Source organism: Taudactylus pleione, unplaced genomic scaffold (genome assembly GCF_031769625.1).
Source record: "Taudactylus pleione unplaced genomic scaffold, aTauple2 ptg000010l, whole genome shotgun sequence".
In the NCBI taxonomy this organism is placed as follows: domain Eukaryota; kingdom Metazoa; phylum Chordata; class Amphibia; order Anura; family Myobatrachidae; genus Taudactylus; species Taudactylus pleione.
Window position 1 is genome coordinate 9,668,036 of NW_028284413.1, and position 14,546 is coordinate 9,682,581.

Here is a 14,546-nt window from a genome sequence, read left to right on the forward strand (position 1 = left end):
CGCATATCCAACTACAGGCAAAATGTAAAAAAATTCCACAGCGCTGGGTTTTTCCAGCAGCCGCACAGTTTTTCTTATTCAATTCCGTTGCGGTATATTTCTTCTTTTTTTTTCTTTCTTTTAACTGTTTATTGAATATTTTGCAATACAATACAAAGAGTGATGTGAAAGAAACACACCACCTAACCCTCCTTTACTGTACCCCCACACTAACCCTCCCTACCCCGCACCCTAACCCTCCCAGGTTAGTGCCTAAACCTAATCCTCCCCCCTCAGTGCCTAACTCCAATCCCCCCCCCCCCGTGGTGCCTAACCCCCCCCTGTCCGGAGCCTAATCCTAGCCACCCCCCTCACGCAGCCTAACCCTAACTCCCTCTGGGGTTCCTAAACCTAACCCCCCCCCCCCCTCGTGGCTAACAGCTAAGGGTGCCCGCTGTACTTACAATCGGGATGCCGGTTGTCGGGATTCCAGCATCGGCACCTCCAGCACCGTTCTAGCGCTGATTGGGATTTAGTCAGTCGCCATCCCGGGTGCAGGTATATTAACTGTATCCGGTTTGTAGGAATTTTCTTTAATTCGTACCGAAAGCGAGCTTTTGGCAATTTCCGTTCTAATTGTGGACCACTCCTCAGGGGTCAGAGTCTCACCCACCTCCTGTTCCCAAGCCACTTCATGTGCTTCTTTTGAGGTTGATCAAGGGAGAGCATTATTTGATATATACAGTAGTGTAGATAAGACCTCTGGTGGAGTGGTGGTGTTGATATAATGACCATGAGCGCCGAGAGGGGGGGAGCGGGTACAGTTGACCCGGGCCTGGGCTTGCTAGAGGGGCCCGGCGTCGCCCCCCCCCCTCCCTCACAGCAGCTCAGCACACACTTGTGCTGTTCTGCAGTGCGAGACTGCTCACGGCTGCTGCAGCAGCCGGAGCAGTCTCCTATGGCTGTGGGGGGAGCGATCACACTGATCGCACCCCCCCTCCATTTAGCGCCGGGCTGGGGGGTTTACAGCACCCCCTCCCAGCGCGCAGCGCCGCTACACGGTGCTATAAAAGTAATTTATGTATTTTTATTTTTTGCAAGGGGGTGTGGCCAAACCTCCCGCGATTAGGCCACGCCCCATCCTTTGGCCGGGCTCTCTACGGCCCTAATAATGACTCTATGGTTGTTTTATCAGTGACTGAGTGCTGGATTTGAAGAAATTGAGGGAGAAGAAATTGAAGAAAGTGAGGGAGAGAGAATTGGAGTGGAGAGGGGCGATATCTAGAGGGAAGATGATTTTAGAGTGAGTCCAATTATATAATGAGCAATGGAGGGAATGCTGCGTTATTCCATAACGTATTTAAGAGGGGGTGAGAGGAGCGAAGATGATAGATTAGAGAATAGAGGGCCTGATTCAGAGCCGCTCGTAAGCGGCCGCTCGTTCGTTCCGAGCGATGTTCGCACATCTGCGCATGCGTATGGGATTTAGTACGCATGCGCGAACCAGTCAGTGCGGTCGAAAATCGTGTGCTCGCGATATAGCGAATGCCTGCTAATTTGAGTGACAGAGTGAGGCGTTTGTGGGTGGTAACAGGGGAAGGTGCTTGAAAACGGGGAGTGGAGATCCGATCGCAGGCGTGCCAAACGGTCAAAACTGGCGTTTTATGGGTGTGCATAATTAACAAAGCAGCTTCATCGACCACGTCAGTTGGGTGTCTTTTAGCCAGAACTGCTCGCATGATTGCGGTAGGAAAATGCTACCACAAGAATAATAAATAGCAGAGATGACGTATGATGCGAGCGGCCAGGGGGCGTTTTTTACAAAAAAAAGTCTGCATGTTTTGTTCGCTCGTTCAGACATAGAGGCGTCAACAGACCGCAAAGAGCGAACGGTCAATTTAAATAGCCAGCCTCTTTTTCTGGACGAGCGAGCGCAAATAGCGTCCGGCTCTGAATCAGCCCCAGAGATCACATATAGACAGTGTGAAGCAGATAGTAGGTAAAAGTGAAATAGTAGGAGAGCGGTTATGGTGTAGACACCAAAGGATACTGTCAGACCGTAAGCTTCAATTGTTATCCAAACCCTTTGGTTAGGAGGAATGTGCCATAAAACACATGGTGTCTGCTGGGTAGCACAGTAGTACGAAATCCTGGACCCCTATGCCTCCAGAGGTGCAATGTTTTTGCAATAAGTGCATTTTGACACTAGGTTGCTTACCTGCCCATATAAAGTGGGAGATCTCGATTTGAAGGTTGTTCAGGATTTTGGTAGGGATGTGAATCGGAAGTGTCTGCCACAGATATAATAGGCAAGGTAGTATAGTCATCTTAACTGCAGCCATGCATCCTATCCAAGATAAGAACAGTTTGTTCCAAGCACAGGGGTCAGATTTCATGGAGCAGAGCAATATCGGGAGTTGGCTGCATATAGGTTGGGATATGAGTTAGTTAAGTAGATTCCTAGGTATTTACGTTTATCGGTCTCCCATCGAAAGGGATATGTGGATTGCAGAAGATGAAGCTCTGAAGATGGGATTTGGAGATCTAAAATTTCCATTAGGATCACGTTGACTGCATATAAAGCAATCTTAAGGGCCTGATTCAGCAGTGCATGCAAGTGCACGTCTGAATGCAGACTACTGATATCGGGAATCTGCGCGTGCACAGGACCCATTCTGCGAGTGTGAAGAAGCACACAAGCCCTTGAATGCCTCTGCCTGATTGACAGGCAGAGGCATTTAAGGTGCGTTCCCGGAAACGTGTCGTGTCCTACCCGTTTTCCGGGAGTGGTCAGCCCAGGGACTGTGTGGATGTACGCAGTCTGCTGAGCAATCAAGGCAGCCAGCCTGAGTAAGCTGAGGCTTACTCAGCTGGCCGCCTGCCCGACGCTATTCCACCATCGCAACGATCGATCACCGATGGTCGCGATGGTGATCCCAGCCTGCGACCTCCGTTGCAGTGCTGGGATCGCAAATGCAGCAGGGATTGTCATACACCTCCTGCTGCATTTGCATTATTGCAAGGATGGCAATTGGAAAGCTGCCTGCGTGCAGCTTTGTAATTGCGATCCTTGCTGAATCAGGCTCTATGGCCCTCATTCAGAGTCGATCGCAAGAAGCGATCACTCACTCTGAATGAGGGCGGGCACTTCTTGTTTTGAAGTGCTGCCTACAGGTCGCAAGCTAAGCTGTGGGTTACCACCCACAGCTTAGCTTGCGATCAGGGTGATGGTCGCGATGGTCATCACCATCGCAACCATCGGGGCTTACTACCAGACCCTAAGGTTGGGTCTGGGCACTCGTAAGCCCCAGGGAATTTCCTGCTTTGTTTGAGCAGGAAGTTCCTCACTGACATCATCAATGATGTCAGTGGGGCCACCCCCAAACGGCAAGCGTTTTGACTGGAACGCCTCCGTTTGGCCGTGCACGCCCACGCAAAACGGGGCGAGCTGTCACTCAATATCGACAGCTCGCCCCATCTGCTACGAGACCCCTAGAAACGGAGCGCCCGTCGCTAGCCGGGTCTCGCGCATGCGCACTACGGAGTCGGCTCCGTCGTGCGCATGCTCTGTGGGGACCATCGACCCGGTTGCGAGCGCATCGGGGCTAGCGAACGGGTCTGAATGAGACCCAATGTCTCCAACAGTAATTGTTGTTAAGTCTGATCTTAGTGGCTAAAGGTTTCATCACAAGCGTGAACAAAAGTGGGGAAAGGGGGCAGCCCTGGCAAGTACCTTTCCTAATGGGGAAAGAGATAGAAGAGAGGCCATTGACTAGGACAGAGGCTGAAGGATTACAATAAAGTGAAGTTATGTCTTTATAGAATGCTTCATTAAATCCTATATTAATGAGGGTTTGTTGAATGAATGGCCATGGCACTCTGTCAAAGGCTTTTTCGGCATCGAGAACCACCACCAGGGCCGGTGTCTGTTTTGTGCAAGGTGAATAAGATTGCTAAGTCGCTTTGTGTTATCAGCGGCTTGTCTATTTGGAATGAAGCCAACTTGATCTGGATGTACTAGTTGTGGTAAGATAGGAGCTAGTTAGTTGTGTAATATTTTAGCAAAAAGTTTTAAGTCAACATTCAGAAATAAAATTGACCTGTAATTCTTCATTTCTAGAGGATTGCGATCTGGTTTTGGGATAATCGCGGTAATTTCTGTAGGATTTACCGTGGCTGTTTTCTTGCAGCCTCAGAGCTAAGTCTAAAAAAATTTAAAAAATCCCTATTTTAAACTAAAAATGTTGGGGACCTCCTTCAGAACCCTTTGGAAACCCCCTAATGACTAATTAGGCAATTGTAAATTTTCACCAAATTTAATTAAAGCATTTATTTAATCAAAAAAATAATTGCTGTATTATTATTTATTTATTTTTTTTTTTATTGGTCTAAAATTACCCCCAAATCACCTTTTTTTTCTAAAAAATTTTTGCATTTTCCGTTTTATGAATTTGTAATAAAATGAAAAAAGTTTGCTTTTTATAACTTTTTACTTTAAAAAAAAAATGCACGAAACAGCCATTTCATGCATTTTTTTAAAAAACAATATATTTTACTTTGGGATAGTAATAACCATTATTACTGTTGTCCAATATTTTTTGATTTTTTTTTAGGGTACAGGCTGTTCCCCATTATTAAAAAAAAAATTGCGCTTGATTTCTTTCTATTGGATACCGCGGGTATCAGGAGCCCACATACCTGCTGTAATAGAAAATTGGTGGTGAAGCAGCGTAAATTTTTGTGGGGAAAACCTTGCAGCCCATTGGATATGCCCCTAAATCTGACTCACATCTTAAGGCACACATCCACTAGATGATTAAATTGAGTGATTGAACGATATCGTTATCGTTCGATAATCGTTCGCAGATTGTTTAAAAAATGTCTAAAACGACCAGCTACGCGCGCTCCCGCTGGTCATTTAGACATCTATCATCGTACAAATATGTTGTACAACCTGGCGATATCGTCAGGTTCAACATGTTTTTCAGATGATTGATGTGCCTTCACTGAATGACTGCTCGACAGACAGACAAACGAATGCACGATTACAATGTTGTAATTGTGCAGTCTTTTGCCTGTCACCTAGTGGATGTGTGCCTTTACACTGCTTTATATTAGACAGATTTCCAACAAAGCAGGTCTCACCTGATGCCTCTATTTTGAAAGCTTTATTGCATCTGGTTAATATATTTCACACATTCTTCTGATAAGGCCCTTAACTTGTACACACTGTATATTCTGTACATGTTGCTAGAAATGTGCATATAAGGTCTAGTGCTTCTTAATGTTTTGAACAATCAGGGATATTGTCAAACAAATTACTTATATTCTAACAGGTACTTAAACTACAAATCTGCTCTAATAATCATAGTAAAGTGTGATGAGCAATTTCTAAAAGGCTTTCGGAATACGCAGTGTTGTTCTGGCATCAATGGAAAAATAAAATAAGAGTGAGCACAGCTGACTGTCTAATACAGTAATTCAAGATAGAACATAAAAGCATAAAAACATTAAACAAGTAGCTAATTCAAATATTATGCTCTATATAATAATCATGTTTATTGTTATTATTTAATGATGATGATGATTATCCGTTTAGTCGACATCGACTTTCGGACACTTTATGGATCAGTGAACGCCACACTTCTCTTTCTCTGATCGCTTCCTTCAGGTCATTTATGGGCATGTTCGTGTCAGCCTTTATTGTGTCCAGCCAACGAGTTCTTTGGCATCCTTTTCTTCTGGACCCGCTGACGAATCCAAGCATTAGCGCTGTTTCTAGGGAATTAGCCCGCATGACATGTCCAAAATATGAGAGTCGTTGTTTGGTGATCTTGCCTTCCAATGATATTTTTGGTTTGACCCGCTCTATGACTGTCTTGTTCGTATTCATTGCTGTCCATGGTATGCTCAGCATTCGCCTCCAGTACCACAATTCAAAAGAGTTGATTCACTTTCGATCTGCTTTCTTGAGTGTCCAGGTTTCGCATGCATACATAAAGATTGGAAAAACAATTGCATTGACCAACCGTGCTTGTTGCGCTGCTGATATCGTTGCTCTTCCATATCTTCATCTTTCCTAGCATAGCACTGTGGCCAAGTGCAATTTGTCGCTTTATTTCAGTAGATGATTCTCCACTGCGATCAATCTTAGAACCCAGAAAGAGGAAGTCTCATACCAATTCGTCTTCCTCATTATCGATTGCAATATGGACTGCATCGTCACTTGCCGTAGGCATTATCTTTGTTTTCTTGATGTTGAGGTACAGTCCCATGCTCTCACTTTCTTCTTTGACTCTTCTGACCAGATATTCTAGGTCTTTTCTACTTTCAGCAAGCAGAGTCGTGTCATCGGCATATCGTAGATTGTTGATGTTCCTCCCTCCCATTTTTACTCCAATTGTAGACTCGTCCAAACTGCATCATCTCATGATCATTTCGGCGTAAAGATTGAATAAAGCTGGCGAGAGAATACAGCCTTGTCGAACGCCTTTTCCGATCTTGAACCAATCCGTGTTGCCAAAAGCTGTCCTGACTGTGGCTTCTTGACTCATGTAGAGCGATCGCATCAGTTTCTCCAGGTGCTCCGGAATGCCCATCTGCCGTAAACATTTCCATAGCTTGTCGTGATCAACGCAATCGAATGTTTTGCTGTAGTCAATGAAGCAAATGTACATGTCCTTTTGATACTCTCGTGTCTTTTCCATAATCCATCGCAGGTTTGCGATTTGATCTCTAGTCCCCCAGCCCCTGCGAAATTCAGCCTGCGTGTCTGGGAGCTCCTTCTCTACAAAGTAGGCCATGCGTCTTTGAATAATCTTTAGCAATATTTTGCTTGCATGTGATATGAGTGCAATAGTCCGATAGTTGCCACATTCCTGTGCATCGCCCTTTTTTGGAAGCGGGACAAAGATTGATCTAGTCCAATCTTTGGGCCATGAGTTAATTCTCCATATCTGCTGGCAAAGTGCTGTTAGTGTTGAGACAGGTAACAGCGTGAGTAATTCGGCTTGTAAACCGTTGACGCCTGGGGCTTTCCTGTTTGTTAGTTGTTTTAAAGCCCAGGCAACCTTCTCCTCTAGAACATCTGGTTCATACTAGCTTGGGTTTTCCTGGCCGATGGGCTGATTTGGTCGATTGCCTGCATGTAATTCCATTGTGTATTCCTTCCACCTGTGCTTGATTTGGTCTTCATTCAGTAGAATTTTACCATTCCGGTCTTTGATGGTCGCTGCTTTGCGTGACGTAAATGGTGCACGTGCCTGTATCACAAAGGCGAACAGTTCACGAATGTGGCCTTGCTTGTTTGACTCTTCCAATTTTGTGCACTGTTCATTCCAGTAACGTTCCTTATCTCGTATCGCTTCTCTCTGAAATTCTGCATTTAGCAATTTGAATTCGATACTAATGCCAGAGGCCTTGGCTGTTCGTCTCTTTCTTGAAATTTCAATCGACACGTCTGATAACCATTGCGATTTCTTTGCTGGTTCTTTGTACGGAACAAATTTTTTCGATTCATCCATTATGATTGCTTTCATTTCTTCCCACAGATCGTCTGGGTCTTTTCCAGTTGTACTCAGCAGTTCGAGTCGTTTTTTTTTGCCTCTATTCCATATTGTGCTCTATTCCATATTGTGCTGGAACGTCGCATTTTAGGCATCCTTTTGATGGTGTTGAACCAGGGTTTCACTTTAGCGATGAGTAGCTGATGGTCAGAGCCACAATCCGCACCTGGGAGTGTTTTAACTGCTTGTATTATTATTATTATTATTATTATTATTATTATTATTATATAAGTTAAGAAACTAGAAAAAAATTGCTTGGTAATGGTGCATACACACGTAGCGATCAGCCAGCGATACGATATCGCTGGCTGATCGTCCTGCACCCTCCCTGGTGTGCTGGATGATCGATATCGAACATCCAGTACAGCACCTACTCATTAACGACTATAGCAACCTGCGATCAACAATAGCGGGTCCCTATAGTAAATTGCTCGATATCGAGCAAGTTGACCTGCATGTACGGCCGATGGACGATATCATTTTCGTCCATACGTGGCCGCGCATCGCTGGTCATCGGTGACTTTGTAGAAACCTAAAAATTAACGATTTAAATGATAACAATATCATTCACATCGCTCATTTATATCGCTCCGTGTGTACGCACCATAACCGAGAGGGATGCAGTCAGGAAGCCGACGGTCGAAATGCTGACCGCCGGCTTCCCGACTGTGCAGTCCCGACAGGGGACTAAGGATAGGCGTCATAATACCGATGCCTATCATTATCCCTACGCCGGGAGCCTGTCGCCCAGCACACCGAACGAAGGTAAGCCGGGCGGCGGGCGCAGACAAACGCCCGGGGGGGGTTAGGTTAGGGACTCCCTGGGGAGACTTAGGGTTAGGCACCCCCCTGGGAGGTAGGGCTAGGCTAGGGGAAGGGGGGGGCTACTGTTAGGCACCCCCCGGGAGGGTTAGGTGTAGGCTGTGGGGAGGGGGCATTAGGTTTAGGCACTGGGGGGGAGGTTAGGGTTAGGCACCCCTAAAGGGGGGTTAGGGTTGGGGGGAAAGGTTAGGGATGGTTAGTTACTTATCTTGTCGGGATCTTCACTGCTGCCGGTCTTCCGCCGTCGGCATTTGAACTGCCGGACATCATTCATACCGATCCCAACTGAGATAGTAACAAAGAATTGAGTGTTTTTGTTTTTTCATTGATATTAAAAAAAGACAAAATTAGAGAGCGGTTATCAGTGTGTCTGGTGGGGAGATGCAGAAACGAATGTTCTAGGAATTGCATGAATAATCATTTAGTCAATAAAAATATTTGCATAGCGCTGTATAGAAATGTAAAGTAGACCAGCAGAGAAATGGTTATTTTCCAACACGATGGCAAAGAAATTGATACAAATACACCAGATAAGAGGATGAACCAAGAAGAAAGTATAATTATTACATCTAATTCAGGTTTCATATGCCAGCATAGTTATTTCTTTTCCATTAAATAGCTAAATACAATAATAATGCTTTCAGTGGGAGTCTTATCCTATTTACAATCATGCCTTATTTGTAACACAGTGCATATTATCAAGCAAGTAGATAAGCACTTTGTGCCTTATAATACACTGTACCTACCTGTAGGCACCATTTAGCAGTGTATCGGATGTGGAACCTGCTGAGAAGATGGGAAGACATGCTTTTATTATTTGAAGAGCAGTAGTGTACATTATGGTCTAAGCAAACAGCTCAAAGACAGTAATATTAGGAAATATCAGGCATGTGGAATATATTAAGCATCTCTATGGTGGCTGAACCCAATGTTAGTCATTTAATAATCTGACACTGTTGTTTCCTCCTTATAGTTTTTAATATGAGCATGGATGAACACATCTGCACAGGATGACAGGGTAGTTTCAGTCAATGGAATAATGTGTGTAGTATATGTGACTATGGGGTCTAGTCATGATGCTAATTATCTGATAATTAACAATCTAACTCAACGCGAGCGCTGGAGCAATTCTTCATTGCTCCAGCGCGGAGACAGCTGATCCGTAAATCAGCTGTCTCCCCGAAGCGAAGTGCGCATGCACTACAGGTCATGCATGCACACAAGAGCCCCGACATCTGGCAGAAGGAGCCGGACATAGGGAAGGAGTGGGTTGTGAGCCCCGAGTGGGAGTAATCGCCATCTGAGGATGGCGAATGCTCCAGCACTCAAGCTCCGAAAATATTGTATTTAGAGAGCTTGTTGAATACACTAGTATGGGGACAGTGGGCCATTCCGTGAGAGGAAGGTAAGCACTAAGCAGGAGATGTCTGTGATATCTCCTACTTTACCTTTTTGATAAATGGCCCGATAATGTAATTTCTACAATTGCAGGTGAAAATGTTCATTTTCACCTGCGTTTGTAGAAATTAAGTGATGATGACTATACCCCTATATGTGATTAGAGATGAAGTTCACAGAGACAGACTCGTTAAGGCCAGTGTAACGGTGATGTTACCGGGGCCTCTAGATAATTCGTTGTTCCTTTTTTTGGAGTGTCCTATGCTATTTTTGTTTTTTAAGAATTTACACATTACTTTTAGGGGACATTTCAAAAGCTGCAGGGTACGTTTTTAAAGTCTGCACCTCAAAACCCCAATTCTGCACTTTTTTTTTGCTAGCTATTCTATGGTGAAACCTTATCCCCATTTTTTAACAGACTTCGCACCTGCGAAAAGTTTTTTTAAATTGAATATGGGGATAAGTGAAAATGGCGAATATGACGTCATCGGTGATAAACTGACTTTTCGCTCCTAATTGAAGATGGCCCATAGTGTACACTCTTATGTGCTGGTCTGCATGAATATGCAGTTACTGATCCTTGCCTAAGTGAGAGAGCTTCTGTTACACAACCATTACGCTGCTTCGGTCATAAGTGTAGATACATTTGGAATGTATGTGGTTTTGCAGTCTGAGCTTGCACAGAGCAAATTCATACAAGAAAGATTACATTAAGTGATGGAGAAACATTCTTATCCACATAAACATAGCTCATTGATTACTCTCTTTTCAGGTGAATGGAAGATTAACTTTGGGAGAAAATATTGCAGACATGGGTGGCCTAAAGCTGGCTTATTATGTAAGTATCTTATGAACCGCACAGTTTATCTACATACATGATCATTGCTTTCTCACTATGGGCCTGATTCAGACCCGCTTGCAAGTGCTATGCGCTCGAAAGCGTGTCGATGGCCTGGCAGTGCGCACGCTCGGCATGCGCACTGCGCATGTGCAAGCCCCAGAGTGAGTGAGAAATCACTCGGTCCGGGGCTCGCAGCAAAACGGGGCTGCTGTTGATGTTGATCGACAGCTCGCCCCGTTTTGTAGGCGGAGGTGGCTGGCCAAACGGAGGCATTCCCGAAGGAACGCCTGCCGTTTGAGGGCGGTTCTACTGACATCAGCAGTGATTTCAGTAGTGAGCTTCCGGCTGTATTAGAGCCGGAAGCTCACTGCGGCTTGCGGCAGATGAGACCCTACCCCAAGGGTCTCCCCACAAGCCCGATGGTCGCGATCATCGCGACCATCACCTGGCCACTAGCAAAAGCTTTTGGTGGTCACCCACAGCTTAGCGAGCGCCAGAAGGCCGAACCCAAAAAAAAAAAACGCCCATCAGACCTGCGACCTGCCTCCGGCAGCGAGCGGGTCTGAATCAGGGTCTATGTGTTTTCTACCTGTGATATTGCTGTGTGTGTACATACATGATCTGTTCTGACATGTGCTGTATCTTTCCCAGGCATACCAGAAGTGGGTGAGAGAAAACGGGCCGGAACGCCCGCTACCTCGTCTGAAATACACACATGATCAGCTATTCTTCATTGCATTTGCACAGGTGGTTAAACAATAACAACTCTATCCTGTCAGAATATAGAACCTTTCGGTTAGTGACATGATATGACTGTGGCTGTGAGAAAGCTGGACACGACAACATTGTTGCTGTAAGAAAGCAGGATGTGACACCACTGTAGCTCTGAGCAAGCAGGGCATGACATCATTGTGTCTGTGAGAAAGCAGGGCACGACATCATTGTGTCTGTGAGAAAGCAGGGCACGACATCATTGTGTCTGTGAGAAAGCAGGGCATGACACCATTTCGGCACAATTGAGGTTGATTTTTTGTTTTTGCAGGAGACAAGGATAAGTAAGTTGGATGCCCTCCATAGGATTAAGAGGGAGTGGAGGAGGGGTCCATCTTACTGGTCTCTTGCGGCCGAGCCGTACGGTGGGGTGGCAGTGCTTTTTACTGGCATGGTAACCATACACAAGATTATAGAGTTACAAGTAGGCAGGTGTATCATTTTGGATGTCACTCTGAGGGGACACGACCTAAGGTTGATTAACATCTATGGTCCGCAGAAGGCATGGGATAGGAAGTGCCTCTTCAGAGAGATAAAACCATTCCTCTTCACAGCTCAACAAATTGTCTTTGGTGGTGATTTTAACACTGTGATTCGGCCTAAAGACAGGGGAGGCGCAAGGACAACGTTGAGCTATGATTCAAATTATTTAGTTAGAATGATTAGAGAGGCTTGTCTGGTTGAAGTGCATGTTCGCCATTTCCCAGATCTCACCGGGTACACGTATTTTAGTGGTAGTCGTAGGTCAAGAATAGATAGGTTTTTTGCTAAGGAAACTCTGAAGACCTTGCCTCCTGAGGTAAGGTTGGTGGAGTTTTCGGATCACTGTTTTCTGAGTGTAACCTTAAATACAGCACAATCCCTTCAGAAGGGCAGGGGGATGTGGCGTCTTAACTCGGACCTCCTAAAGGAGGAGGGAGTCAGACAATCCTTTAGAGATTTCTTCCAGGCACAGGAATCACTGTTGGAGGCAGGATGGAGTAGATCAGAGTGGTGGGAGGAGGTCAAAAAGAGAACTCGGAGTTTCTTTAGGCGATCTGTAGCGAAAAAAAAACTTGAGAAATAATAGTTCCTACTATTTTTTGAGAAGGAAATTGGACCTCTTAATCTCTGAAGAGGGAGATAGTGGGGAAATATCCTGAGTAAAGATTGATGAAAGATTTTCAGCATAACCGGTTGGCATCTTTGGTTCTGGAGAGGGATTATGGGAATTACCACTCGCCAGTTCCTTATCAGAACTGTAGGATGACGGCTGAGATGAGAGAGATCAGAGGTTTGCGTGATAACCAGGGTACCCTTCAGGAAACAAAAGAGGGTATTCTGGGGGTCATTGTGGATTATTACTCTGACCTTTTATCAGAGAAATTACTTATCAGAGAAAGGATGGAGATCTTCCTGAGGGGAACACCTGGGCTTGTGAGGCCTGATGTCTCTTTCGACTGTTTGGAGAGTGATATAGGTGTGGAGGAGGTTAGGAGAGCAATTGAAGGGTTATCTGTCAAGAAGTCTCCAGGCCCAGACGGGTTAACGTCTGAATTTTATAAAACCTTTTCAGATATTTTGGTCCCTCGCCTTGTGGAACTGTTTAATGAGTGTTTGGGTGAAGAATGTCTTCCCCCTTCCATGAGGTTGTCTGCACTTATATTGCTTTCCAAGGGTAAGGATCCCCTGTGTGTTGAGAATTGGTGCCCCATAGCTCGTCTCAACACAGATAGGAAGATTTTGGCAAAAATAATTTTTAACAGACTGACTGAATTTACGGAATGGCTGCTTTTAGCCTCTCAGCATCGTACGGTGAAAGGCCGTCATACCTTTAGTGCTGTCCTTGGTGTCCGGGAGGTCATTGAGCGGTGCCGTGCTGAGAGGTGGGGAAAGTATTTGCCAGCATTGGATCAGTCCAAGGGTGAATTGTGAGGGTGGTGAATTGGCTAAAAACAATATACAGAAAGGCCGAAAGCTTCCCACTTGTGAATGGTTGGGTAGGTACTACTTTTGGTGTGGGTTCTGGGGTTCGTCAGGAGTGTCCTTTGAGCCCTCTTCTGTATGTATTTGATATCGACCCCTTCATAAGGAGGTTGGAGTATGATGCAGTGGAGGGGGTGCAGCTGGGCCCTGGGCCTGCACTGAGAGTTGTAGCCTACGCAGATGATGTCACGGTGTTCCTGTCTGAAGAGGCAGAGGCACGGCAGGTGGAAGAACTCATCAAGATGTATTCTGAAGAATCGTGCTCCAGGATAAACCAGGAGAAGTGTGAAGCTTTCTGGATGGGGGAGGAAGGGACAGAATTTGACCTTCCAGACAGCCTCCCTCGGGCCAGTCCACAGATAAAAATTTTAGCAATTTATTTCAATCACGGTGATTATGGCACCCTAAATTGGGAGAAAAAGCTGGAAATTGCATCCCGGAAGGTATCTGTTTGGAGAAGATGGAAGTCTTCCTATAGGGAAAGGGTTGACTTATGCAAAACCTACCTGATTCCGGTTTTTGTATGTCAGTTATGTCTGTTTTTTGCCTCAATCTACGTGGTCCAAGATAAATTCATTGTTTTTCCTGATGTTTTGGGGAAATGGGATGAATATTATCAAAAGAGGTATCACCTACAAATTGAGGGAAGAGGGAGGCCAGAGTATGGTCAACCCTGTAGTTTTTTTTGTAACAACTTTTTGTAAACTAAACGTAGGGAGTCTGTTTTTAGAGACTCCCCCTCAATGGGTAGAAGGTTTCGGAGAATGGTTGTTTCCCTTCCTCAAAGAGTGGATGGAGGGAGGTCGAATTAAGACATTCCGAATTAGGCGAGGCTACCTCCCGATCTACATGATCCTCTGTCTGAAAGTGATGAGACGGTGGGGCTTGGAGGTCAGTGATGTAAGAGGCTTAGCCAGGAGAGAGATGGGGTTAAGAATTCTGCAGACTTACTTCTATGTCCCGCTGGCCCTAAAGGATTGCCCAGGTGAGATGTTTTCAGAGGGTAAGGGTAAGCTGAGGGTGGTGAGGGTAAGGGTAAGGGTTATAGGTTATGATGTATTAGGATGCATTGTTGATCTGATAAAGCAACATATTGTATTATATGTAAATATGTAAATACTGTAAAATGTGTTTTTATGTATAATTATATGGTTGCATTTTGTGTAATAAACACAGACACCATTGTGGCTGTGAGAAATCAGGAC

The 14,546-nt window shown here is 45.1% G+C and overlaps 1 protein-coding gene across 1 annotated transcript in view; it reads left to right on the forward strand.

Annotated features, from left to right (window-relative positions):
- Nucleotides 1-14,546, forward strand: part of ECEL1 (endothelin converting enzyme like 1) — a 189,640-nt gene that overhangs the window by 124,011 nt on the left and 51,083 nt on the right. Inside the window, exons 14-15 of the mRNA XM_088467436.1 lie at nt 10,537-10,602; nt 11,257-11,352. Coding sequence (XP_088323562.1) covers nt 10,537-10,602; nt 11,257-11,352 — 162 coding nt within the window. The remainder of the gene's footprint in view (nt 1-10,536; nt 10,603-11,256; nt 11,353-14,546) is intronic.